General features: G+C 35.9%; 1 protein-coding gene across 3 annotated transcripts in view; it reads left to right on the forward strand.

Moving 5' to 3' along the window:
- Window positions 1-27,481, forward strand: part of UACA (uveal autoantigen with coiled-coil domains and ankyrin repeats) — a 102,327-nt gene that overhangs the window by 68,794 nt on the left and 6,052 nt on the right. For 2 of the 3 annotated variants that reach the window (XM_087824736.1, XM_016201144.2), the window contains exons 8-17: window positions 847-1,028; window positions 2,119-2,156; window positions 4,891-4,959; window positions 6,006-6,113; window positions 7,145-7,177; window positions 7,688-7,786; window positions 18,802-18,838; window positions 19,661-19,713; window positions 21,881-24,619; window positions 26,307-26,459. In XM_087824736.1, the coding sequence (XP_087680862.1) occupies window positions 847-1,028; window positions 2,119-2,156; window positions 4,891-4,959; window positions 6,006-6,113; window positions 7,145-7,177; window positions 7,688-7,786; window positions 18,802-18,838; window positions 19,661-19,713; window positions 21,881-24,619; window positions 26,307-26,459 (3,511 nt within the window). The remainder of the gene's footprint in view (window positions 1-846; window positions 1,029-2,118; window positions 2,157-4,890; window positions 4,960-6,005; window positions 6,114-7,144; window positions 7,178-7,687; window positions 7,787-18,801; window positions 18,839-19,660; window positions 19,714-21,880; window positions 24,620-26,306; window positions 26,460-27,481) is intronic. The other variant, XM_087824729.1, reaches the window with a different exon arrangement.

Consider the following 27,481-nt stretch of genomic DNA (forward strand, 5'->3'; position numbering starts at 1 on the left):
AGTCTGTCATGGCAGAATAAACCAGTGGTCCATGTTAATGGGATTAATTGAGGAAGGTTTATTTGAAGAGGTAAGTTTTAAAATTAGGTGTGAAGGTGTGAAGGTCTCCAGGTAGGAAAAGCAGGGCTCTTCTAAAAAAAGAAATCAGGAACAGGCATTTGGTTCTTGTTGTTTGGAATAGAAGAGATTCATTGGGGAGGTTTGCATGTTGTGGTTCAGTTCATAAAGGGACTTGAATAGTTTGGGTTTGTTGTTTTAGGTTTAGAGCAGGTGGGTTACGGTATCAGTTGTGAAAGATTTCTGTGGTAATTTACTTGTAGGACAGGAATAAAGGGAGTTAGTTTGGTAGAAGAAGTAAGTAACAAATGTATATAAAGTAAAGAAAGATTTTAGCTCTGAAAACTAAAAACAAAGCAAATGTTTTTATAAATGCAGTGAAGTTAAAATATAAGATTAAAACATAGAGTGAAATTTGAATCTGTAATAAGTGTGACTTTTTTTTTTAATCCTCACCCGAGTATATTTTTACCATTGCTTTTCAAAGAGAGTAGAAGGGAGAGAGAAACATCGATGTGGGAGAGACACATTGATTGGTTGCTTCCTGCCTGTACCCTACTGGGGCCCGGGATCGAGCCTGAAACTGAGGTACGTGCCGTTGGCCAGAGTCGAACCTGGGACCCTCAGTCCATAGGCTGATGTTCTAACCGCTGAGCCAGACCAGCTAGGGCAAGTATGACTTTTTAAAATAATCTTTGTCCTTTAAAAACAGGGGCTCTGGAAGAAGATTTCTGAAGTATTTTTTTGGATCTCTCTCAAGGTCTTTCATTCTTTCGTCTTCCCTTTTAGAACTGCTCTCATGCTAGGTTGCGAGTATGGTTGCAAAGATGCTGTAGAAGTCTTAATTAAAAATGGTGCTGATATAAGCTTGTTGGATGCCCTTGGCCATGATAGTTCTTACTATGCAAGAATTGGTGACAATCTGGACATTCTAACCTTATTGAAGACTGCATCAGAAAATACCAACAAAGGTACCAGAAGTTTTCTGTATCTAGTAAAGTCCAGGATGATAAGGAGCAGCTTTTAAAGATTTAGATGGTAGAATTACAGTGTGTAAGAAGCAAAATATTCAGTACTGAGACAGTGTCTGTTGCAAATGTTTTTTAGTTTATCAATAAACCCTACGATACTATGGAGTAATTTATGAACTGAGTAGAAAGAGTCAAATCAATTGTTTTAGCAATATATATTTTTTGATGGGGGGGTAAAGCTCTTAACTTTATACTTAACAGTTTTAAAGAATCATTCAGACCTGTATATAAAATATTCAACCAATATTTATCAAATACTGGTGCCAAGTATTTTTCTATGTTCATTAAAGAGAAATTAGAAAATACAGATAAGTACAACAAATAAAATTAGTTACTCATCCTACTACTGAGGGCCTTTATTAACATTTTGAGTCCTGTCCTTCCACTCTTCTGCCTATGTGCATGAAATCAAGGTCGCCTGGAGTGAGCTGCAGATTACTTTTTGCTTAATATATTTTGTAGTGTTTTCCCTCATAAGTAAATATTTTTTCTATGGTATGATTTTTACTGATGCATAAAATTCCATCTATTTAAGTTTAATTTAATTAAGCAATTTTCTATAGGTGTCATTAAAGTTGTTTATATTTTTTACTAACATAAATGACAATTAAGTGACTGTCCTTATGCATAACTATTTCAGCATACTTTTATTATACGTTAGGATCAATTCCTATAAATTGAATCATGGGGTTTCAGAGTATCCACATTTCTTTAAGCTTTTAATATATATTGACAAATTGCCTTTCAATTTCAGAGTGTTTTAAATATTGCATTTTTCACCTGTCTCCCCTTCCTAGCATTGAATATTATCTACCTGGATGTTGTCATAACAACAACAAAAAAACTTCACCAATTTGAGATGCAAAAATGATATTTCACTATTATTTGAACTGTAAAGTATTAAGCATTAGAGGAAACTTTAGAATTTTGTGTTTTCATATTGACTCAGTTGTATAGTTAGGGAATTCATATCTGCCCAAGTTAACTTGCTGTTTCACTGTTTCTCTTCCTCATCTCTCTAAATCTTCAGGGAGAGAACTTTGGAAGAAAGGACCATCATTACAACAGGTAGATCTTAATTTTAATCTAAAAAATTATATATATTATGCAGTTTAAATAAAGTGCTTAGTAAAAGTGGTTAATGATTATACATAACTGTTTTGAGTTTAAATGCGTGCTTCTCTCTGCTCAGTTATTCATGCCCATGTAGAACGTAGGTATTAAGATCTGGAGGCTTTATCTAAATACTATTACTCAGCTTGAGACAATGGATTTTAATTATAATGAATGCATCCAGTGGGAAATAAATAGCCTCCTGATTGCTGACCTTGAACATCCAGCCCTTTCAAGTATGAGATACTGCACCTTGTTGAGACTCTTAAATGATGAATTTTAGCCTGGCAGATCATAGATGGTTTTTCCTGTTCTCTCTTATAACAGATCAAATATTACTGTTACGGGAAAATTCTTCCAGCGTAATAAGAAGAAAACAGAACTCAAAATTGATTATATATTGTGATTTTAATACCACTGTTAACATTTTGATTCCTTTTTTCTCTCTGTGTGTATTTAATTTAATGAAGACTTTTCTTAAAAAAAACACACAAGACATGAAATAATTCATACCTTGCACTTATTTTATTATCAAGTCATTATTTAACCCTGGTTTTGTGACCTAGTCTCAGTAAATGCCTCATCATTTTGCCCTGATCTCTTCGAGGTAAAGTGGGATTGGTTTACGGCACTCTATCCAGCTTGCTCAAAAGCTAGTGTAGGCAGCTTTCCTCTTCTGCTGGCTGTTTCCTTCCAGGCTTTCAGCTTTTCTCTAGTGAGAGGAACCTGAGCACTTCCAAACCCTGAAGAGAAAGTAATCAGGTACTTTCTGAGCAATTCTGATCATCGTTCTGCATCATTTCTCTACCTCTCCCCTGAATCTGAAAGCTATATTAAAGCATGTTTTCTGTTTTAATCCATCAGAATTAAGTAATACATTCATGCATGGGTCATGTCTGCTGTCACTTTTCTTTTCCATTTGGAGCAACTGTGTCAACCTCTCTCATTCCTCAGATAATCTAAGTGGGGGTAGAGTGAAATAAAGTGTGCATTGTTGTGTCTGGTACCAGCCATCTCACATAGAATCAGAGAAAAATGATTTCTGAAATATATAGATATTTAAAGAGCTATTGAATGTTATTATGGGAATGTCATTATGCTTAGTGTTATCTAAAATAATACATGGAGTTAATATTCTGCTAGGAACTATAAAACTCATTTGTTTCCATTTTTATTGAATACATTAAAAATATATTCTGTAAATAGGGTATTTTCCAGTACTAAGGGCCATATAATCCCTGCTATCAAAAGACTACAGTATAGTTTAAAAAATAAAACTTAGTTTGTTTAACACATATCTGTAGAGCACCTGTTATATGCTAATTACTGTTCTAAGTGCTGGGGAGATCATAGTGCTCAAAGTTTCTGGCTCATGGAACTAACTCCCAGCCTAGTGAGAGTGATGACTGGGAGAGGGTATTTAGGGTCATAGCAAATGCTCTGAAGAACTGTGGAACAGGATTAGCAGATGAAGGAGGGAGAGGGTGGAGAATGATTTTAGATTGTGTGGTCAGCAAAGGCCTCTCCCAGGAAGTGACATTTGAACAGAGATCTGAAGGAGGGAGCCATAGGGCTCTGGGAGATGCCTCACTGAGAGAGGAAAGGGCAAGTGCCAGGCCCCTGATGAGGGCTCCTGTTTAACAAGGCCAGAGTGACTGAGTAACGTGCACTTCATGGAGCAGGCAAAGCAGCGGGGCAGGTAGCCAGGTGCCAGGTTATGAAGGACCCTCTTGATGGGAAGGCGCAGGATGAAAGTGGTATGAGACTGATCAGATTCCGCCTGAAGAAGTCCTTTGGTAGAAAGACAGAGGCTAGAAATGTAGTTTGGGCCAAATTGTAGATACAGAATCTGTTTAATGGGAACTTGTCCATGTAATTCTAAGTCCAGACTTGTTAGAATGGTTGTTCAAACAGTTGGTTAAACAAAACTCAACAAATATAAAACATAAAATATTATCTTGTAGAATTAAAGCACTAGCTTTTTTTTTTTTTTAAGCTCTCAAATAGGAGGAAAGAAATGGCTTTCTAAATTGTATAGATTTAAAATTTGGATAAAAAAGGAGGTTGTTTGTTCTCCTGTTTAATAACTATATTTTTATTAAAGCAGACCTCTAAGCGGCAATAAGGTTTCAAAGAGTAAGGGCAGACAGCACATACCCAGCCACCTCACTAGAGGTCTTTCATGTAACTCTGGCCAGAGGATTGTCTGGCTCATACTTGCCACGCCTGTTTGGTAGTTTATTTCATCAGTGCACAAAGAGAGAAACAATTTTTATATTTTCTTTCAACATTATGTGTCTCCTCCTCCTGTTTTAAAGACTAAATTCTTCCTTTGGGAATGGTTGATGATGCTTTATGGCACAACTTGAGTTTTCTGTCTAGTACAAATTCTCTCTTTCACAGTTTGGTGACTTTGGTTAAAATAAATCCTTAAAAATAAGGATTTTAAGTTGTGTTATTTTTCAGTATTTTAAAGAAAATTATGTTTGATTTATTTAAAACCAATATCCTTAAAGATGCTTTCCATTTGAAGTTTTAAATGGAAACAGTGCTACCTTGTGTTATGTACACCAAAATTTAATTTTGGATAAACTGAAAATCACTAATTGGGTTTTTTGCCTATTGAGGAAAATATATGCTTCTGTATTCTCATACATGCTAACCTGTGTTCTCTTTTGTTTCACTGAAGCGAAATTTGACACACATGCTAGACGAAGTAAATATGAAGTCGAATCAGAGGGAGCACCAAAGCATTCAGGTAAAAAGGAAAAAAAATGCTGTCTTCCTTTGCAGAGAATTCCAATGTTTTTTTAGCGGGTTGGGAGGAAAAGAGACGGAACAAAAACGAGGGGAAATGAGTGGGGGCGAGCAAAGGTGGTTTGTCATATTTTGTGAGTCTGTTTTCTTATCCAGTCCCTTCTGAAAGACAACTTTTGATTTGAATGTTTGTGTCAGTATTATCTCACAGAGAGTATTGTTTTAAGATAGAATAGGAAGCAAATAATTTTTAACAAATTTACATAACTTCTTGTTCATTTAAATATATCTGTTTTGGGTAGTAAATCATGACTTGCTATTCATTTTAGGTAATTATAGTGATAAAATGATTGTTAATGTAAATAAAATAAAATCTGAATTTCTTCTGAAAGTATTTTTATTATGATTAAGAAAAACAATTTTGTTAACCACACAGCACTATTTACCTTTTATGTTTGTCAAAGTGTTCAAAAAATAATTATTATGTATATTATGTTGGAAGAAAATCTCATAATTAAATGATTTATTTGGGACTGAAATACCATTAGAATATAAGTTGAATAGGTGTTTTCCATTTGCTAAAACAAAAATATTTTATTTGGGTTTTATAGTTTACTATGTAGTGTTAAGGAAGTGGAACTATAAATATTTTTTTTGCAGAGCACTAAAATGATGATTAGTTTAACAAAAACATCAGAATAGTCTTGTAAACATGAGAGGTGTTAAACAAAAGTTAAAATGGCATATTCGTTTGCTATTTCCTATTTCCAGATAATACTTTTACTTTTTATTAGCATCATGATGGTTTGCTCTCTTGTGTATACTTATATTCATTGGATATCACAGGACTGTAATTTTCTATATTATTTCTGATCTATGGATTTAAAAAACTCATTTGAATATCATTGAAATTATTGAATTTTTGTAGTTAAAGCTCTTTTATATACATATACATTAGTAAAAGGTAGCAAACTGCTTTTAAAAATTTATTCCATAAGAATTGCCCTTTTAAGGTTGGTCTAGCACCTGTTATCTTTACTATTTAAGGATCTGCAGATTGAAAATGGAGATTTGAAAGAAAGGTTAAGAAAAATTCAGCAAGAACAGAGAATATTATTGGATAAAGTCAATGGTTTACAACTACAGCTAAATGAGGTAAATAATCTGCATAATAAAAAAAATCCAAAACTATCTTGCTATCAGTAATCACCATTGATAATAAATTGTTATCAATCCCCTCTCAAATCAAGTAAGGGTGGTAGGTGCCAAAGGAGCTAAAATCATGTCATTGTCCTTGAGGAAAGTTCTCTCTTACTGGGACCTTTACATGAAACTTATAATGTTTGATGTAAGAACAGAGAATACTGTTGGTATGTAGTAGTAACGAAGGACTGAACTATACTTGGGGCTGTTGGATTGGAGAGGAAGGAGTAGACAGAAAATGTGAGAAGGAAGAGCAAGTAGGAGTTGATAATTGATGAGTTCTCAGAATAATCAAAGGTGCTTCTGAACTTGGGGAGTGAGAAGAATGAATTGGACAACTCAGCAGACAGTAGGGGGGCATCTTTATTCCCACTCTTAAAGGCACGTGCCAGTCTTTTTAAAAGCTATTTGCTTGTATCCTTTGGGACAGCATGGATTGAACTAGAGAATATCATGCTAAGCAAAATAAGCCAGGCAGAGAAAGACAAATATCACATGATCTCACTTATATGTGGAATCTAAAGAACATAATAAACTGATGAACAAAATAGATTTGGTGACATTGAAGCACGGAACAGACTGACAAATCTCTGAGGGAAGGTGGGGATGGGTTAGGGTTAGGGTTGGGGTTGGGGTTGGGGTTGGGGTTGGGGTTGGGGTTAGGGTTAGGGTTAGGGTTAGGGTTAGGGTTAGGGTTAGGGTTAGGGTTAGGGTTAGGGTTAGGGATGGGTGGCGGCGTAGGGAGGGATTAACCAAAGAATTTATATGCATATATACATAACCATGGACACAGACAGTAGTGTGGTGAAGGCCATGAGTGGGGGTTGGGGGTGGGTAAGAAGGGGTCAATGGGGGAAAATGGGGACATCTGTAATATTTTCAACAATAAAGATAAATTTTAAAAAAAGATATTTGCCAAGCTCAAGTCTTTTCAAATAAACTTTCAAAAATGAAAATATATTTCTTCTTTTTTTTAAATTTAGGAAGTAATGGTTGCTGATGATCTGGAAAGTGAGGTAAGAAGATAAATTCTACTTTAAAACTGTGCAATGTTATATAAATTTAAGATGATACTGCAGTGGAGGTTTAAGTCCTGAATTGAGATGAAGACCAGGATTCTATTTCTGCTTATTGCTTAACAAAACCTACATGTGACCATAAAAGTGTGTTTTGAATATAGTGGCATGGATTATCGTTGATATTTTGTTGTTATTGCCCCTGAATATCTCACTTTCTATGAAGCTTTTCATGAAAAGATGTAAAATTCTAAACATTTTAAAGAAAATATCTGAAAATAATATTTATGACAAATTTGAATTTTTTATATTGTTTGTATATATTATATATTTTATTAGTATATTTATATACTAATAATTAAAAGTCCACCAGGCTAGAGAATTCCTTAACTGCAGTCCTCAGTGTACTTTTAACTCTGTTAAAATTTAAATGTGTTTCCTAAAACACATTTTTAACCCAGTTTTAAGAACAGTATGATTTTGTTGTGTATTTATTCCTTTCCATTTCAGAAAGAAAAGCTGAAGTCCCTTTTGGTGGCTAAAGAAAAACAACATGAAGAAAGTTTAAGAACTATTGAGGCTCTGAAAAATAGATATAAATATTTTGAGGTATAGAAAGCTTAAAATTATTTCATATAACTCATAATGGGTAGTATTCAAGGGTTTAGAGTCAGACTTGAATTTGTGTCATCATTCTTTTCTTTATAGTTTAAATAGATTGACCTTGGGCAGTTTTTTATTTAAAATTTCCAACCTTGTTACCTTTTGACAAAATTGGAGTAATTGTACCTTTTTCCAGAGCTGTAAAGGTTAAGTGAGGTCATTGAAATTGACTAGCTATAACTGACATTTAGTTCCAGTTTCTTCTCAGCCTTCATTGTTCATGCTTACCATTTAAAGACTTTATATATTTGTCTGTAAATTTGCAATGATGATGATGGCAATAATAATAAACCATCATATCAGTGAATAGTGGTATTTCCAGAATTATCTCAGGTGGATTAAGTAGAACATATTGTTTGGTGAAGAATAGAATGTTAATAAGGCTCAGATCATATGTTCATCTTTGGTTGGATCAGTTAATGTTTAGTTTCTGCAGACTTTTTTTTTAAAAAAACTTTTTATTGAAATATTAAAAAGTACATATGATCAAGTGTATAAATTGAAGAATTTTCACATATTGGACATACCAGATCAAGAAACAGCATTATCAGTATCCAGAAGCCTCCTCACACTTTCTTCCTGTCACTACCCACACTCTATGCACCAAGGGTGACCACTCTCCTGACTTTTAACTGCATAGATTCATTTTGCAAGGCCATAATATATATTTTATAAATGTGATTCATCACTGGGGTCACTGAAGAGGGTGACTTATTCGGCGTGAATATTTTTATTGGGGAATACAGCTTCAATGAACTTAAAAATAATTTTTTAAAAAATTTATATTTGTTTCAGGTATATGGCACAGTAGTTATACAGTTATATAATTTACAAAGTGATCTCCCTGATAATTCAAGTACCTACCTAGCACCATACATAGGTATTACAATATTATTGACTATATTCCTTATGCTGTACTTTATATCCCGTGACTATTTTGTAACTACCAATTTGTACTTCTTAATCCTTTCACCATTTTCACTGAGCCTCCCAACCCCCTTCCTCTCTGGAAACGTCAGTTTGTTCTCTGCATCTATGACTCTGCTTCTATTTTGTTCGTTTATTTTGTTCTTTGTAGTGCACATGTAAGTGAAATCATTTGGTATTTTTCTTTCTCTGTCTGGCTTATTTCACTTAGCACAATACTTTCTAGTTTTATCCATGTTTGTCACATATTGTAAGATTTCATTCTTTTTTATAGCCCAGTTATATTTCATTGTACATGTGTATTACATCTTCGTTATCCACTCATCTGCTGATGGCACTTGGGTTGCTTCCATATCTTCACTATTGTAAATAATGCTGCAGTGAACATCGGGGTGCATATATCTCTTCAAATTAGTGTTTTGGATATCTTTGGACATATAACTAGAAGTGGAATCGCTGGGTCATAAGGTAGTTCTATTTTTAAATTTTGAGGAATCTGCATACTCTTTTCCGTAGTGGCTGCACCAGTCTGCATTCTCACCAAGAGTACACATGGGTTCCCTTTTCTCCACATCCTCGCCAACACTTGTTTGTTGAATTATTGATGATAGCCATTCTGACAGGTGTGAGGTGATATCTCATTGTGGCTTTAATTTGTATTTCTCTGCTGATTAGTGATGTTGAGCATCTTTTCATATGTCTATTGGCTATCTGTATGTTCTTTTTGGAGAATTGTCTATTCAGGTCCTCTGTCCGTTTTTTAAATAGAGTGTTTTTTTGGTGTAATTCAACAATTCATACAACTGTAATTCATACGATTGTAATTCATACAATTCAGTATGAGTTCTTTATCAATTTTTGATATTAACCCCTTATCTGATGTATCATTGGTGAACATCTTCCATTCATTTTCTTGTCTTTTCATTTCTTTGATGGTTCCCTTTACTATGCAAAACGTTTTCAGTTTGATGTAGTCCCATTTCTTTATTTTTCCTTTTGTTTCCCTTGGCTAGGGAGATACATTAGAAAAAGTATTGCTAAGAGAAATATCAGAGATTTTATTACTGCCCATATTTTTTTCTAGGATTTTTATGGTTTTTAGTCTTACATTTAAGTGTTTAATCCATTTTGAGTTTGTTCTTGTACCTGGTGTAAGAAGGTGATCTACTTTTATTTTTTTTTGCATCTATATGTCCAATTTTCCTAACCCCATTTATTGAATAGACTGTCTTTACCCCATTGTGTGCTCTTCCCTCCTTTGTCATATATTAATTGACCATATAGGCATGGGTTTATTTCTGGCCTCTCTATCTGTTCCATTGGTTTATGTGTCTATTTTTATGGCAGTACCATGCTGATTTGATTACTGTAGTCTTGTAGTATAATTTGTTCTTCTTCCTCAAGATTGCTGTGGCTATTTGGGTTCCTTTGTGGTTCCATATAAGTTTTTAGATTATTTGTTGCAGTTCTGTGAAACATGTCATTAGTGTTTTGATAGGGTTTGCATTGAACCTGTAGATTGTTTTAGATAGTATGGACATTTTAATTATGCTAATTCTTCCTTTCATTTATTTGTATTTTCTTCAGTTTCTTATAACTTTTTGAGTACAGGCCTTTTACCTTCTTGGTTAACTTCATTCCTTTATTTTTTTGACGCAATTGTAAATGGGATTGTTTTCTTAAGTTCTCTTTCTGATAGTTCATTATTGGTGAATAATAATACAACCAATTTTTGAATATTTATTTTGTATCTTGCTACTTTACTGAATCATTCCTCAGTTGTAGTAGCTTTTTGGTGGAATCTTTAGGGTTTTCTCTATATAGTATCATGTCATGTGCAGATAATGACAGTTTTACTTCCTTCTTTCCAATTTGGGTGCCTTTTATTTCTTTTTCTTGTCTGATTGCTGTGACTAGGACTTCTAATACTATGCTGAATAAAAGTGGTGAAAGTGGACATCTCTCTCTTGTTCCTTATCTTAAGGAAAACACTTTCAGCTTTTCCCCATTGAGTATGTTAGCTGTGGGTTTGTCATATATGGTCTTTATTATGTTGAGGTATGTTTCCTCTCTTCCCACTTTGCTGAGAGTTTTTACCATAAATGTGTGCTAGATTTTGTCAAATTCTTTTTCTGCATCTATTGATATGATCATGTGATGTTTATCCTTCATATTATGCAGTATATCACATTAATTGATTTGCAGATACTAAACCAACCTTACATCCCAGAAATAAATCCCACTTGATCATGGTGTATGATCTTTTTCATGTGTTGCTAGATTTGATTTGCTAATATATTATCGAGGATTTTTGCATCTATGTTAATCATGGAAATTGGCTTATAATTTTGTTTGTAATGTCTTTGGTGTTAGAATCAGGATAATTCTGGCCTCATAAGATGAGCTTGGGAGCCTTTCCTTCTCTTGAACTTTTTGGAATAGTTTGAGAAGGGTAGATGTTAATTCTTTGAATGTTTGGTAAATTCAAATGTGAAGCCATTCAGGGGCTTTGGTTTGTTGGGATTTTTTTGATTATTGATTTGAATTTGTTGATTGTAATCCGTCTTTTCATATTTACTGCTTCTTGATTCAGTCTTGGAAGATTGTATGATTTTAGGAATTTATCTATTTCTTCCAAACTGTCCAGTTTGTTGGCATATAATTGTTCATAGTATTTTCTTATAATCCTTTATATTTCTGTGGTGTCAGTTTAACTTCTCATTTCTGATTTTATTTGTGTTCTCTTTTTTTCCTTGATGAGTCTGGTTAAAGGTTTATCAATCTTGTTTATCTTTTCAAAGAACCAGCTCTTGGTTGCATTGATCTTTTGTGTTGTTTTTTTCTTCCTTCTGTTCACTTTGGTCATTGTTTGCTGTTGTTCTTCTGGTTTCTTTAGGTGTAAGTTTAGATTGTTTATTTGACATTATTCTTGTTACTTGAGGTAGACCTATATTGCTATGAATTTCCCTCTTAGGACTGTTTTCACTGTGTCCCATAGATTTTGGGTTGTTGTATTTTTTATTTTCAGTTGTCTCAAGGTTTCTTTTGATATCTTCTTTGATCTAATTGTTAACTTAGTAATTGTTCAGTAACGTGTTATTTAGTCTCCATGTGTTCGTGTGTTTTTCAGTTTTTTCTTTTAATTGATTTTTAGTTTCATACCATTACGGTTGGAGAAAATGCTTGATATTATTTCAATCTTCTTAAATTTATTGTGACTTGTCCATGGGTGGCATACAGGAGGAGCTGATCAATGTTTTGCTCTCATATTGATGTTTCTCTCTCTCTCTCTCCCTTTCCTTTCTCTCTCTAAAAAAATAATAAAATAAAAAAAGTATTGAGATTATTTTGTGGCGTAATTTTTGGTATATCCTGGAAAATGTTCCATGTGCACTTAAAAAGAATGTATATTCTGGTGCTTTGGGGTGTAATGCTCTAAAAATATCAATTAAATCCATCTGGTCTAATGTGTCATTTAAGGCAGCTGTTCCCTTGTTGATATTTTTCTTCTGTAAGATTATACATTGATGTCAATGGGATGTTAAAGTCCCTTATTATGACTATTACTGTCAATCTCTCCCTTTATGTCCATTAATATATATATTTATATATTTAGGTGCTTCTGTGTTGTATGCATAAATTTTTACAAGGGTTTATCTTCTTGTTGGATTGATTCATTTATTATTATGTAATGTCCTTCTTTTTCTCTTTTATAGCCTTTGTTTTAAAGTTTATTTTTTTCTTATGTACGTATTGCTACTCCAACTTTTTTGTTTCTATTTGCATGAAATCTTTTTCCATCCTTTTACTTTCAATCTGTGTATATCTTTCAATTTGAAGTGGGTTTTCTTGTAGACAGCACTTATCTGGGTCTTTTTTTCTTATCTGTTTGACTGTTTTATGTTATTTATTGGAGGATTTAACCATTTACATTTAAAGTGATCATTGATAGGTATGTAGTTGTTGACATTTTATTATTCATATTTATGTTTCTTTTTTTTCCTTATTTTTAAAGAAGTCCCTTTAACATTTCTTTTAATATTTGATGACTGTGTACTCCTTTAGCTTTTCTTGTCAGGAAGCGCTTTATCTCGCCTTCAATTTTAAATGATAGCCCTGCTGAGTAGAATAGTCTTAATTGTACATCCTTGCTTCTCATCACTTCGAATATTTCATGCAAGTCCCTTCTGGCCTGAAAAGTTTTTCCTGAGAAATCAGCTGACAGACTTATGGGAGCTTCCTTGTAGGTAATTGTCCTTCTCTTTCTACTTTTAAGATTCTCTCTTTGCCTGTAACCTTTGCCATTTTAATTATGATGTGTCTTGGTGTGGGCCTCTTTGGGTTCATCTTATTTGGGACTTTTAGTGCTTTCTGGACTTGTGTGTCTTTTTTTTCACCTGGTAAGGGAAGTTTTCAGTCGTTATTTCTTCAAATAGGTTCTCCATTCCTTGCTCTTCCTCTTCTCCTTCTGAACCCCTATGATGTGGATGTTGTTATGCTTGATGTTGTCCCAGAGGTCCCTTAATCTATACTTATTTTTCTCATTTTTAAAATTCTCTATTTTTTTCTGCTTTCATTGGGTGTTCTTTTTCTCCCATGTCTTTCAAATTGCAGATTCAGTTCTCTGTTTCATCTATTCTGCTGTTGATTCCTTCTAGTGTAATTTTTATTTCTTTTATTGTATTCGCCATTCTGCCTGGTTCTTTTTTGTGGTTTTAGTGTCTTCTTTAGTGGTTAATATCTATCTCTTTGTTGAAGTTTTTTTCTAAGTTTCTTGACCATCCTTATAACCATTGTTTTGAACTCTGTATCTGGTTGCTTGCCTCCATTTCATTTAGTTCTTTTTCTAGAGATTTCTTTTCCTTTTCCATCTGGGACATGTTTATTTGTCTCCCCTTTTTCGCTGCCTCTCTGTGTTTGTTTCTATGTATTAGGTAGATTTGTTATGTTTCCCAATGTTGTCAGAGTGGCCTCACAAAGTAAGTTTCTGTGAGGCCAGTGGCACAGTCTTTCTGTCACCTGATCCAAATGCTCCAGTTGTGTGGGTCATGTGTTTCCTCCTGTTTAGTTGAACATTGATTGCTGTGGGCACATCCATTGGTGGGGTTCACCCTCAGGCTGCTGGCTATGAGGATTGGCCGCAACCACAGTGTACAAGCTGCTGTGTTGGGGCTGATCCCATAGAACAGAATTCACCCCAGCAGAGACTGGTACCTGCCTACTGAGACCTCCCTTTGGGTGTGCCGCATGTGGAGCTAATTGTGTGGTGCTCTTTTGTGGTCTGAAGCCATCACTTGGTGTGTTGGTTCTGGAGCCTTAGGGGAAGAACTCCAGTGCAGGTTAACATCAGATGCTGCCTGTGACCAACCACCGGCCTACCTTTTAGGAGCTACAGAGTGATCCATGGTTGATTGTTGCTTGTGCTGGTCCTGGGTGTGTGTGAAAGGTACCAAGCTATGATCTGAGCTGGCTGCTACCAGTACCAGGCCTGGGGCAGGTCAGCAAAAGGCCAAGGTACCCTGAGACCTGCTGCTGCCTGTTGGTTCCTGCAAGACTCAGCCACTGAAAGATCCTGGGGTGGTACATGAATTGGATGAGGCAGTTCTCAGTGAGTCACCAGGGTGGTGCAAGTGGTGTTCACCAGTTTGATACAGATTCAAACTTGGCACTTTGCTGAATCTGAAGCCACTCAGCAAAAGTCTCAGGGTACATTGAAGCCAGCCATCACCTGCCTGGGGCCTGCAGATCTTTGTGATAGGGTTTCAAGGAGTCTACAGGTTGGAGCTAGTAGAGTTCACCAGGCTAATGTAGATTAAAATTTGGTTTTGTGGAAGGAGGGCTCAACAAAGGAAAGGTGGTGCCTGTCAGCCATGCAGGAAAATGTTTCTTGCCCTGAAATGGCACAAATCAGGTTCACCTTGTGTGTCTCAGCAACCCCAGAGCTTGATCAGAATTTCTTGAGAGTTTTTTTGTTTTGTTCTTTAATCTTCACCTGAGGATATTTTTTCTAGAGAGAGTGGAAGGGGGGGAGAAAGAGAGAGAGAAGGAAGGGAGGGAGGGAGCAAGGGAAGGAGGGAGGGAGGGAGGGAGGGAGGGAGGGAGGGAGGGAGGGAGGGAGGGAGGGAGGGAGGGAGGGGAAAGAAAGAGAGAGAGAGAGAGAGAGAGAGAGAGAGAAGAAAGAATAAGAAAAACATCAATGTGAGAGAGACCTATCGATTGGTTGCCCCCACACGTACCCCAACTGGGGCCAGGGACCAAGCCTGCAACTGAGGTATGTCCCCTTGGCTGGAATTGAACATGGGACCCTTCAGTCCATGGGCTGACGCTCTAACCACTGAGCAAGACTGGCTAGGGCTTGAGAGTTTTTTAAGACAAACTGTGATGCATGCCCAGGCTGGTTGCAGCAGACAGAGCCTCGGGTGGTCCTCAATCAGAGAGGGTGGGGCCTCACCAAGCTAATGCTGTATTGGGGGAGGGCCCAACGCAAGAAAGGTAGCAACCTTGGGCCTGGCGGGAGGAGGACTCAACACAGGGACATTGGCAGCTGTCCCTCAGTCCCTTGCCCTGAAGCCACATAATTTATTCTCTCTCTGTGTGACTGCTGGAGCCCAGGGTGAGCGCCTGTGAGTGGGAGTTTTTATGTTGGCCCTTTAAAAGGATGCCTGGGTTTCCAGCAACCAACCTTCTCACCTCAGTAGAATGAATTCCCGCTGATTTTTCATAGCCAGATGTTTTGTAGGCTCCTCTTCCCAGCACTGATACTCCAGGCTGAGGAGCCCAGCATCAGGCTGATGCCCCTTGCTCCTCAGGGGAGACCTTTGCAGCTGAGATATCCCTCCTGATTTTCAACCACCACATGTGGGTATGGGGCCAGCCCATTTCACCTCTTCGCCCTTCCTACCAGTCTCAGTATGGCTTCTTCTGTATATTCTTAGCTACAGGTCTTCTGTTCAGCTAGTCTTCAGATGGTTACTCAGGTTTATTATTGTATTATTTAATTGTAATTTTGATATGGTCATGGGAGGAGGTGAGTGCAGCATTCACCTACTCCGTTCTTGGATTTCTCCATGACTAATCAGTAATTTTTTTGTCTTTGTAAATTTAAAAATGTGCGTAGCTATGAAAAAGAATGTAAAGATATGGATGAATCTCACAGACATAATGTTACATGAAAGAAATCAGACAGAAAGAGTACATACTGCATGATTCCATTTTTATGAAGTTTAGAATCAGAACACTAATCTATGGTAATGGAGGTCAGAATAGAGGCCATCCTTTGGTGAGGGGTTACTGACTAAGATGGAGCAGGAAGAAGCTTCTGATGGTACTGGAAATGTATATCTTGATGTGAGTTGGGATTACATAAAGTATGTATATGCAAAAATTCATTGCACTGTACACTTCATATTTGTGTACTTTATTGCAAGTGAATTATGCCTTGATACATTTAAAAAATAAAACAAAAATTGATTTTATTTATATGACTGAATTCTGAAGATTATTCAGAAACAGTTTTGTAAGCTAAAGAATGATCTAGTATGATGGCTTCTATCTTTTTCATGTTTGAAGCCATTTTAATGTTAATAGTGAACCTAATAATAGCTAACATTTCATAATACCGATCATGTGCCAGAAATTACTCTGTATACTTTACATGCATTTAATAAATACATCAAATCTATATGGTAGGTTTTATTATTATCCCCACTTTATAAATAAGGATACTGAGGCACAGAATGATCTTACCCATGAGGGGTTTTACAAATAGTTAGTGGCAGAGCCAGAAGTTGAACCTAGGTAGTCTGGCTCCTTTGTGCTCTTAACTAGTATACTAGTTTCATGCTCAGACTAGCTTTGATGAGAAAATATAGACATGCACATGGGCCCTTTGAAGTATTCATCAAAGTTTGGCACCTATAATTGCGTGTCACTATGTATTATTTTTCTTCTAATAGTAGACTCTCATGTGTTAAAAATAAAATGTTTTTCTGTAGCTTTAAACAAAATTAGAGTTGTCTATAACTTTCAGTGAGGTTATAATCTACAGAAAAAAACATTTTTTTCTTATAAAAACAATGCATGTTTATTTTAGAAAAATTAGAAAATGTAGTTAAACTAAAGGCAGAAAATAGCCCCACCCACATTGCTCAGTGGTTGAGCGTCGACCTATGAAGCAGGAGGTCACACACAGTTCAGTTCCCAGTCCCGGCACATGCCTGGGTTGTGGACTCAGTCCCCAGTAGGGGGTGTGCAGGAGGCAGCCAATCAGTGACTCTCTCATCACTGATGTTTCTCTCTCTCTCCCTCTCCCTTCCTCTCTCTAAAATCAATAAAAACATTTTAAAAAATAAAATAAAAGCATAAAATAAGCATTCCTGTAATTCAGCACTCTTAACACCTGACTGGCGATGCCCTTTCAGACCTTTTCTTTGTTCATAACTTGTGTCACATACACATATTTAACAGTTGGGAATATTGTACATCCTGTTTTGTGACTTTTTTCACAGAATATAATGGGGACATTTTGTCCAGTTAGTACATATTCATTATGATGTATTTCTATACTGGAAATAATTTTTCACTTTCAAAAAGAAAATTACAGGGCCCACTTTATATGTGATTCAGTATTTATGAAAGCAGCCATTAAAAACTAAGAATTCATCATTTACAAAAAATATTGAATATTCTCTATTATATTATCTCACATGCTTAAAAATCTTCATAAACTGCCAGTAGAATTGCAGTGTTATATATAATATTTAATATGTAGGCATTTCCCTTACGTTTATAGAAAAATGTGGGTGTCTTAGATGAGGCTGGTTTTGTTACAGTGAAAGCATGCATAATCAAGAGGTAATCAACCCAAACTAAGTTTTTTGAAACCCTTATGTTCATAGGCCTCTCCCCACCCATACATGGATGAATCTAATTTAGTAGCTACTGCAAACTCTATTATTAAATGTAACACAGAATAAATAGCTTAACTAAGTTTACAGAGGTTTCCATTCCTTTGGGACAGTAAGGATTATTGGAGGTGGCATTAATTTAGTTATGGAACCCTGGACCAGACCTGGCCAGGTGGCTCAGTTGGTTGGAGCATCATCCTGTACACCAAAAGGTTGTGGGTTCAATTCCTGATCAGAGTACATACCTAGGTTGCAGATTCGATCCCTGATGTATATGAGGCAGTCCATTTGGTGTTTCTCTCTCACTTTGATGTTTCTATCTTTCTCTAAAAAATCAATGAACATTTCCTTAGGTGAGGATTTAAAAAAATGGACCATTTTTATTCTGGTCACCTATATCAGAGTTTGATACATAGTTATTGGTACTTCTACACACAAATATACCAACATGAACTACATCTGTATATCTGCTCATGAAGGTATAACTTTTAAAATTTATATGCTAGATTCTTTGTATTTGGCTTACTTGGAAAAAGGAGCAATCCAAATATATGTTGATTCAGAGTATCTAAAATTTCTCTATTTTTCTTTTCCTGATGCATTGATGAGTTTATTACTCAGTATAGGTATTTGCCTCAATTTTATTTCTTGCTCTTTGTCTCCTTTTGCCTTCAAAAGTAATGGGTATTCTATAAATTCTGAAAGAAGAAGTTAACATTAATATTTCACAGTCACTGAGGTAGGGTTCCCGCTCTCAACAGTGGTAACATAATATTGTACGAATGCATCATTTCCTTCTTTGGAGGAAAAGAAACAGCAAAGAATATGCACTGAAAGTTCTTTCAATTCATTTGTAGTTCGCTTTTTTTTTCTTTCTTTTGAGCAGTTAAGTTTCTCCTTGAAACACTTGGCTGCTTTTATTAAAATGCTTATCGAAGAAGTTTATTCCCAACCGATCTCTCTGATTTTTGCTAGTGCTATGTCTTTGTGAGTTCTAGCAGAATAATACTCAGGAGAAATAAGGAATGTTGAAAATGTGGTTTTAATGACTGGATGGTTTAGATACAAAATATAACAAAACAAAGCAGTACTCACCTAAAATGTTTTAATTTATATTTCTAATTTCAGAGTGATCATGTAGGATCAGGAGGTCATTTCAGTAACCGTAAGTATAAAAATGTAGATTATCATTACAGTTCACCCAGTTTAATCAAAGAAAGGTGTTTATGCCTATTTATTTTGTCTTACTGTATATGCTACTCCTGCTGCTAAACTCTGTCCAACTACTTACGTGTTATACCTCAACACCTAACACCTGGAACTGTACTTGCAGCCTTTAACGTAAAATCTGGTAATCACTAAGGCTCTGACTTTCCTTAGCCCCTGTTTTAAAAATTGCATATAGTATGAATTACCAAATTTGCCTTGTTGGTTGGTAGACATTTATCTTGTGATATTTGGGACTTGTTTTTTATGGAAATAAACATAATTTTCTGATTTGGAGAAATCTTTGGATATAGTCTCAATGCAGGTAATAATTTTAAAATTAGAAGTTCCATAACAATTACTTATTTTAAAACTATACATAGTTAGTCTTCACTTTTGTATATTGTTTTCCAACTTTAAGCAGTTTCTCTAAAATATCTATGTTTTGCTTCCCATCAAATATTAATATTTATCCTGTAAACTGCATGAGCATTTTTATTTTTACTGATTATAAGATACATATTTTATAATAATGACACAGCTTATTTAGACTAAGTGTTCTGTATTTCTCAAAGAATGCTTATTATCTATTCAGAAGAATATGGATACTTCCCTTATGTACAAGGAAAAATATGGATATTTTAGAACAGGGATAATTTTATACTGTAACTCATGCTTCCCTTTTGTTTGAAAAATACAGGAGAGATAACACCAAATTAATATTTAGCCTACTGTGGTATATAGATTATGAAGTTCAAATCATTTATTTGGGTTTATTTAGGAAAAGAAGATATGCTTCTTAAACAAGGTCAAATGTACGTGACAGACTCACAGGTAATACTATTTAAAAATTTATAAAAAATATTTCTGCCTTTTAAAAAAGAGAACAACTTGTATGTTTATCAAGAATATATACAGCGAATATGGTTTTCATTTAAAAAAAAAAGTTGGTCTTGCATTCTTTATTTTAATAAAAGTAGGTATTGCTGTTTCTGGTGCCCCCTAGCGTGTTTTTGATGACAGCAGCTTAAAGGAGAGATTTGAATTACAATTTCATGGTCTTTATAGTAGACCTCCATTACAGCAGATGGTTAACTCTTCATATTTTCCCATAAAAGGGGGAAGACAGGTATGAATAATTAAAAAGTCATTTGTTTTGGCTTTGAAATAAATTTTTCCTTGCTTTCAATTATGCTGTTTTAGAAATTCACCTCAAAACAAATAAAGCTTCCAAGAGGGAGTGTTGTCTGACTTTCTTACTTGTTTATCTGTTCCTCACTTTTAGTTTCCAATAGAAACAAAGTTTACATTCCTAGTACCTCCTATGGACTGCAGAAATGATAAATATTTGAGCTTCAAAGACCTTTTTACTTGCTTTTATCTGGCGGCAGAGTAAATTAGTGACATGATGTCTAAGATCACTTTAAGCTGGAAACTTCTAAGATCCTAAGTTGAGAGAATAGATGTTAGACAACTGAATAATATTGAAAAGATTAGATAACATTTGATCATAATAAAATAAGTATGGAAATTATGAATTTGTGTAAGTAACGTGTTGGTAAATTATAGTGTCTCAGTCTAAAGATAATTGGTAAGTTGAAAGATAATTAGAAGCAGACTGAGGCTGGGAAATTATTTCATGTTGTTAATTTTCTTCTTAATCCAGGGGAAGGCAGTGTAGATTGAACTGACAACACTAAAATAGTGGAATGTACTCATAGCACATGGTTTTTATCAATGAATTAGCTCTTGTAAAGAGCCCTTATTGTAACAGGCTGTATGGGGGAAAATATAAATAAATTTAATCTTTCATGCTTACATGTTCTGATATTTCCGAACTGTTTCAATGAGTTTAATTATATTTCTTTTTTTTGTCAGCATTTAATAGAGGGAACAGGATGTCAATCAAATTTTGTAGTAAGATTATATGCAAAGTTCTAATTTATCTTTCTGTTTCAGAGAACAAAACTTGTGGTTTTCTTTTGAAAATATGTTTTTAGTGATTATTTAGAGAGAGAGGAAGGGAGAGAGATAAAGAGATAGAAACATCCATGAGAGAGAAACATCATCAATCATCTGCCTCCTGCACGACCCCCCTACTGGGGATCGAGCCTGCAACCCGGGCATGTGTCCTGACTGGGAATTGAACCATGACCTCTTGGTTCCTGGGTTGATGCTGAACCACTGAGCCATACCAGCCGGGCTTTGTTTTTTGGTTGTTTTGTGGGTTGATTAACGTTATTCTCTTGACTACTCTCATACTAGCTAGGTTTATTTCGGTTGTATTTTTATAACTAAAGAACATTACATTGCAGTTCATAATGAGGGTACTCAGAAGTCAGGCACTTTATTATAAATTAAATAATATCACTTTATTTCAAGGTTCTCATGGCTTCAGAATTTGAAGTTCTAAGCACATTATGTGCCATAAAACATAGAAGTGATAAATGTGTTTTGACTGAGTTGATGTTCACCTGTGGTGTAGGTATTTTGAATGGTGAAAATAGTCTCCAGAGGCTACAACTATTTTCTTTGTTCTGCTAGTACACTTAAGTGAATAGACTTTCAAAATGTCACTCACCGCTATAGTATGTATTAAGGAAATCATACCCAGAACTGTTTTGTTTTTTTAAATATATCTTTATTGATTTCAGAGAGAGGAAAGGAGAGGGAGGGAGGGAGAGAGAGAGAAACATCAATGATGAGTCATTGATCGGCCGCCTCCTGCACACCCCTGACTGGGAATCAAGCCCACAACCCGGGCACGTGCCCTGACCGGGAATCGAACCCTAATCGCCTGGATCCTAGTTCGACGCTCAATTGCTGAGCCACACCTGGCCGGGCAGAACTGTTTTTCTTAATTCACAAATCAGTCCTATATTTTTCCAAAATACTAGTCTGAAACTCCTTTGACTACTGATGATGTGGATACTTTATAAGTTTGCAAATAAGTGTCTTCCTTAGGCTTTTGTGATGAATATCTTTTTGTTTTCCTTTTCAGTGTACTTCCACGGGTGTGCCAGCTCATGTGCAAAGCAGATCTATGTTAAGACCACTGGAGCTGTCCTTACCCAATCAAACCTCATATTCTGAAAATGAAATTTTAAAGAAAGAGTTAGAAGCAATGAGAAATTTCTGTGATTCAGCAAAACAAGACCGACTCAAGCTCCAAAATGAACTGGCTCACAAGGTGGCTGAGTGCAAAGCGTTAGCATTAGAATGTGAAAGGGTCAAGGAGGATTCAGATGAACAGATAAAGCAATTAGAAGACGCATTAAAAGATGTGCAGAAGAGAATGTATGAGTCAGAGGGGAAAGTTAAGCAAATGCAGACGCATTTTCTTGCCCTTAAAGAGCATCTTACAAGCGAAGCAGCTACAGGGAATCACAGACTAATGGAAGAACTGAAGGATCAGTTGAAAGACATGAAAGCAAAATATGAAGGAGCTTCAGCAGAAGTGGGGAAATTAAGAAACCAAATCAAGCAAAGTGAGACGTTGCTAGAAGAGTTTAAGCGGGATGAAGGCAAGCTGATAGAAGAAAATAAGCGACTGCAGAAGGAATTCAGTATGTGTGAAATGGAGCGAGAGAAGAAAGGGAGAAAGGTCACAGAGATGGAAGGCCAGTTAAAAGAATTGTTAGCAAAGTTGGCCCTTTCCATTCCAACAGAAAAATTTGAAAACATGAAAAGCTTATTATCGAATGAAATAAGTGAGAAAGCAAAAAAATTAGTTGATATGGAAAGAGAATATGAAAAATCTCTTAGTGAAATTAGACAGTTAAAGAGAGAGCTTGAGAATTTTAAGGCCAAGCTTTCTCAGCATGTCAAACCAGAGGAACATGAGCAGCTCAAGAACAGATTAGAACAAAAGTCAGGGGAACTTGGGAAGAAGGTCACTGAATTAACATCTAAAAACCAGACTTTACAAAAGGAAATTGAAAAGGCTTATCTGGATAATAAGCTCCTCAGCCAGCAAGTACATAACTTAACAACTGAAATGAAAAATCATTATGTTCCTTTAAAAGTAAGTGAAGAAATGAAAAAGTCACATGATGTAATTATTGATGATTTGAATAGAAAGCTTTTAGACATAACACAAAAATATACAGAAAAGAAGTTGGAAATGGAGAAATTGTTGATGGAAAATGACAGTTTAAGTAAAAATGTTAGCCGCCTGGAAACTGTGTTCATACCTCCTGAGAAACACGAAAAAGAGATAATGACTCTGAAATCCAATATTGCTGAACTTAAAAAACAACTCTCTGAACTTAGTAAGAAATGTGGTGAAGACCAAGAGAAAGTACATTCACTCATGTCTGAAAACACTAACTTGAAAAAGACTATGAGTAATCAGTATGTGCCAGTTAAAACCCACGAAGAGATTAAAACTGCACTGAGTAGCACATTAGATAAAACTAACAGAGAATTACTAGATGTGAAGAAGAAATTTGAACATATAAATAAAGAACTTGTAAAAACAAAAGATGAGAATGAAATACTAAGAAGAAACCTGGAAAACACTCAGAACCAAATAAAAGCTGAGTACATCAGCCTGAGAGAGCACGAGGAAAAGGTGAGTGCTGTCAGTAAGAGCATGAGAAAGGTTCAGGATAATAGTGCAGAAATACTGGCCAACTACAAGAAAGGCCAAGAAGAGATTGTGACACTGCATGCTGAAATTGAAGCCCAGAAAAAGGAACTTGACACAATACAAGAGTGCATTAAACTAAAATATGCTCCAATTGCCAGCTTTGAAGAGTGTGAGAGAAAATTTAAGGCAATTGAGAAAGAACTAAAAGAACAGTTGTCAGAGCAGACACAAAAGTATAATGTCAGGGACGAAGAGACCAAGAAGTGCAAACAAGAGAATGACAAGTTAAAGAAGGAGATTTTCACTCTTCAGAAGGATGTAAAGGACAAGAATGTTCTCATTGAGAATGCTCATGAAATGGAAAGAGCATTAAGCAGAAAAACAGAAGAGCTGAACAGACAGTTAAAAGACCTGTTACAGAAATACACGGAGGTAAAGAATGAGAAGGAGAAGCTAGTAGAAGAAAATGCCAAACAGACTTCTGACATCCTTACAGCACAGACACTTTTGCAGAAGCAGTATGTTCCATCGGAACAGGTAGAGGCCCTGAAAAAGTCTCTTAATAGCACAATTGAGACTCTAAGGGAAGAAGTGAAACATAAGCAAAGGTGCTGCGAGCAGGAGCAGCAGACAGTGACCAGGCTGCATCAACTGCTGGAGAACCAAAAGAACTCTTCTGTGCCCCTGGCCGAGCACCTGCAGATGAAGGAAGCGTTTGAGAAGGAAGTTGGAATCATAAAAGCCAGCCTGAGAGCGAAGGAAGAAGAAAACCAAAACAAAACTGAAGAAGTCTCCAGACTCCAGTCAGAGGTTCAGAATAGTAAACAAGCATTAAAAAACTTAGAGACGAGAGAGGTAGTTGATCTGTCTAAGTATAAAGCAACAAAAGGTGATTTGGAGACACAGATTTCCAACTTAAATGAAAAATTGGCCAACCTGAATAGGAAGTATGAAGAAGTGTGCGAGGAGGTTTTGCATGCCAAAAAGAAGGAACTATCTGCAAAGGATGAGAAAGAATTACTACATTTCAGCATCGAGCAAGAAATCAAGGATCAGCAGGAGCGATGCGATAAGTCCTTATCGACAATCACAGAGTTGCAGAGAAGAATACAGGAATCAGCTAAGCAAATCGAAGCAAAAGATAATAAGGTAGGCCCTGGGCCGGCTGCATGGCTTTGTGTGGGAAACCCCAGAGCAGAACAGGGCGCTGTTTTAGCAGCCTAAAGACAGATTTACAAAAGCATTAACATAATGACCATTAAATGCCACCTTTCTGTTTGACTTACTGGTGTGTGAAAAGAAATTGGAATTGAAAAAAAAGATGGTCACACAAAAATCAAAAGCATTTTGCATTTTGTTTCCTCAGCTGGTACAGCTAAGAATTGAGGAAAGACGGGGAGATACAAGGTTCCCGTAGCTCGTAGTGGATCCAGTGGGTTTTAGGGTATCTGAAGAATGGTGAGGGAAGGGAGTGGAAAAGCTATGTTTCTGGCCTGCAAGAAACCAAAGATGCTGGAGAACACCCCAGTGTGAACCTTGGTACTCATACCAGCACACCAAGCCCTCCTGCTTGCTGTACATTCTGTCCCCATATTTTTCTACAGACTGATCCCCTTACCCAGAATGTTCTGCCCTGCTTTGTACTGAGTCAAATTCTGTTCATTCCTTAATGCCCGTTTCAACACTTGTCCTCCCTTCTGAAGCCTTCACTGTCCAGCCTAGTCCACAGTAAACTACTCCTCTTCCAAAATGCATGTTTTGTTTTGGCTTTGCCATCCACTTAAAACATATATATTACAGTGTAAAAATTATGTGGTTGATCTTCTCAACTAGTTTTTAAGAGAAATATTGTAACTTATCTTTTCTTATCATTCATTCTCATGGTATAATTTATAGGATGGGTGCTCAACAACATTTGAAGAACTGGGAGTCACATAAAGTATTTACTGTGAAGACAAGAAATCAGGGAGACTGACTACAATTTTATCAGTTCAACAAATAATTGTTAAGTGCCTTCTGCATGCCAGGTGCTATGCTCAGTGCTGGGGACACAGCAATGAGTAAAAGTAGACACAGCCCCAGCCCTCCTCAGCAGAGAGGTGCAGGCACTAACTGACACCTTTGCTCACGTGACCTGGACTTTAAGTGGTTAATGGAAAGTGGTCATGAATATAATAGTATATCATTAGAATAGCAAGTTATTAATGTCTACTTATAATTGTTGCTGTTAATTGAGCATGTACTATGTACCAGGCATATCTTCATTTATGATAGCATTTGGTTTTCTTAACTATGAAGGATTTTCCCTCTTTCACTGATAAATTAAGGCTTAGAAAAAGAAAGGAAGTCAGCCGAGCTCACGTAGCAACAAACATCAGATCTGTCTAATTTAAAGGCTTAAAGCTTGTGCTCTTTCCACTATTCTAAACAGCCTCCCTATTTTTTTCTCTCTTTAAGACAAAGTAGTCCAAAATCATACATTCTTAAAAGGAATAAGGCACATAAGTTAATGCCAGATGTATGTGAGCCATGCTTTTTTACTTTTCAAACTTTGTTGGGGAGAATCTCTTCTACCTTCCTATGTTTCATATGACCCAGAAGATAGTCTAACTAACTTCATAGGTACTTATGTATTATCTAAAAATAAGACTGGGGTCACACTCAAATCTGAGGATATACCCATATTCATTCTTAATTTGGTAATGCTTTTGTAAGGAATTCCTGAGAGGAATGTAATTCAAGAAATTGAATATATTGTATATATTGTGTAAAAATGTTTATTGTAAGCGAGTGAGTAATATATGTTTTTCCCACAACTTTTTTCTTTTTTTATAAGATAACTGAGCTGCTTAGTGATGTAGAAAGACTAAAACAGGCACTGAATGGCCTTTCACAGCTCACCTACACGAGTGGGAGTCCCAGCAAGAGACAGAGCCAGCTGATTGACACTCTGCAGCATCAAGTGCGGTCCCTGCAGCAGCAGCTGGCTGTGAGTACCCCAGGCCCGCAGGGCTTCATGCATCCACTTCAAACATATATATTACAGTGTCAGAATTATGTGGTTGATCTTCCCAACCAGTTTTAAGAGAAAAATTGTAACTTATCTTTTCTTATCATTCATTTTCATGGTATAATTTACAGGATAGGTGCTCAGCAATATTTGCAGAACTGGGAGTTGCATAAAGTGTTTATTGTGAAGATGAGAAATCAGGGACACTGAGTGTAGTTTTGTCAGTTCAGCAAATAATTGTTGTTGGTTTTTTTTTTTATGGAGTAAAATTACAATTTTTATAAGAGTTATAGGATAAGCACATGAAGGTTTTATTGGCAAATTACTTAAATTAAAACAAAGCTATTGACAGGCAAGGATGTGAAGTGAAACTAGATGACAATAAGATAAAAACTGACAAGGATGAGAACAAAATAATTATTTTAAAAGAGAATGATTTGAGTTTGAAAAGAGGCCTTTGGGAAAATTAATGAAGCCCTTGAATATATCTGTGAACCTGGCATTATTGATGATTGTGCTATGAAAATTAAAAGTGAAGGGAAGTTCTATAGTGCTATCACAGTTTTTTTTTCTTAAATCAGCTCTGCCCATTGTTGGTGCTTTCTTAGTTCATTTAAGAATCCAGGGTAGTTTAAATTATAATATAATTTTTTTAAACACAAGATAAAAATTAACAGTATTTTTAGCTTCATTTGTTCCTTATGAAACCTGCAGTTAACATTTTAAAATAGTTATCCTGCACTTTTGTTTTGTTTTTGTTTTTCTTAATTATCTTCATTGTTGAAAATATTACAGATGTCCCCTTTTTACCCCCATTGACCCCCTTCACCCCACATCCACCCCACCCCCAGGCCTTCCCCAGACCAGTGTCTGTGTCCATGGGTTATGCTTATAAACATGTAAGTTCTTTGATTAATCTCTCCCCACCCACTCCCCACTCCCCACCTTCCCCCTAAGATCCCTCAGTCTGTTCCATGCTTCTATGTCTCTGGATCCATTTT

This window comes from Miniopterus natalensis, chromosome 1 (assembly GCF_054644295.1).
Source record: "Miniopterus natalensis isolate mMinNat1 chromosome 1, mMinNat1.hap1, whole genome shotgun sequence".
NCBI classification, from domain to species: domain Eukaryota; kingdom Metazoa; phylum Chordata; class Mammalia; order Chiroptera; family Miniopteridae; genus Miniopterus; species Miniopterus natalensis.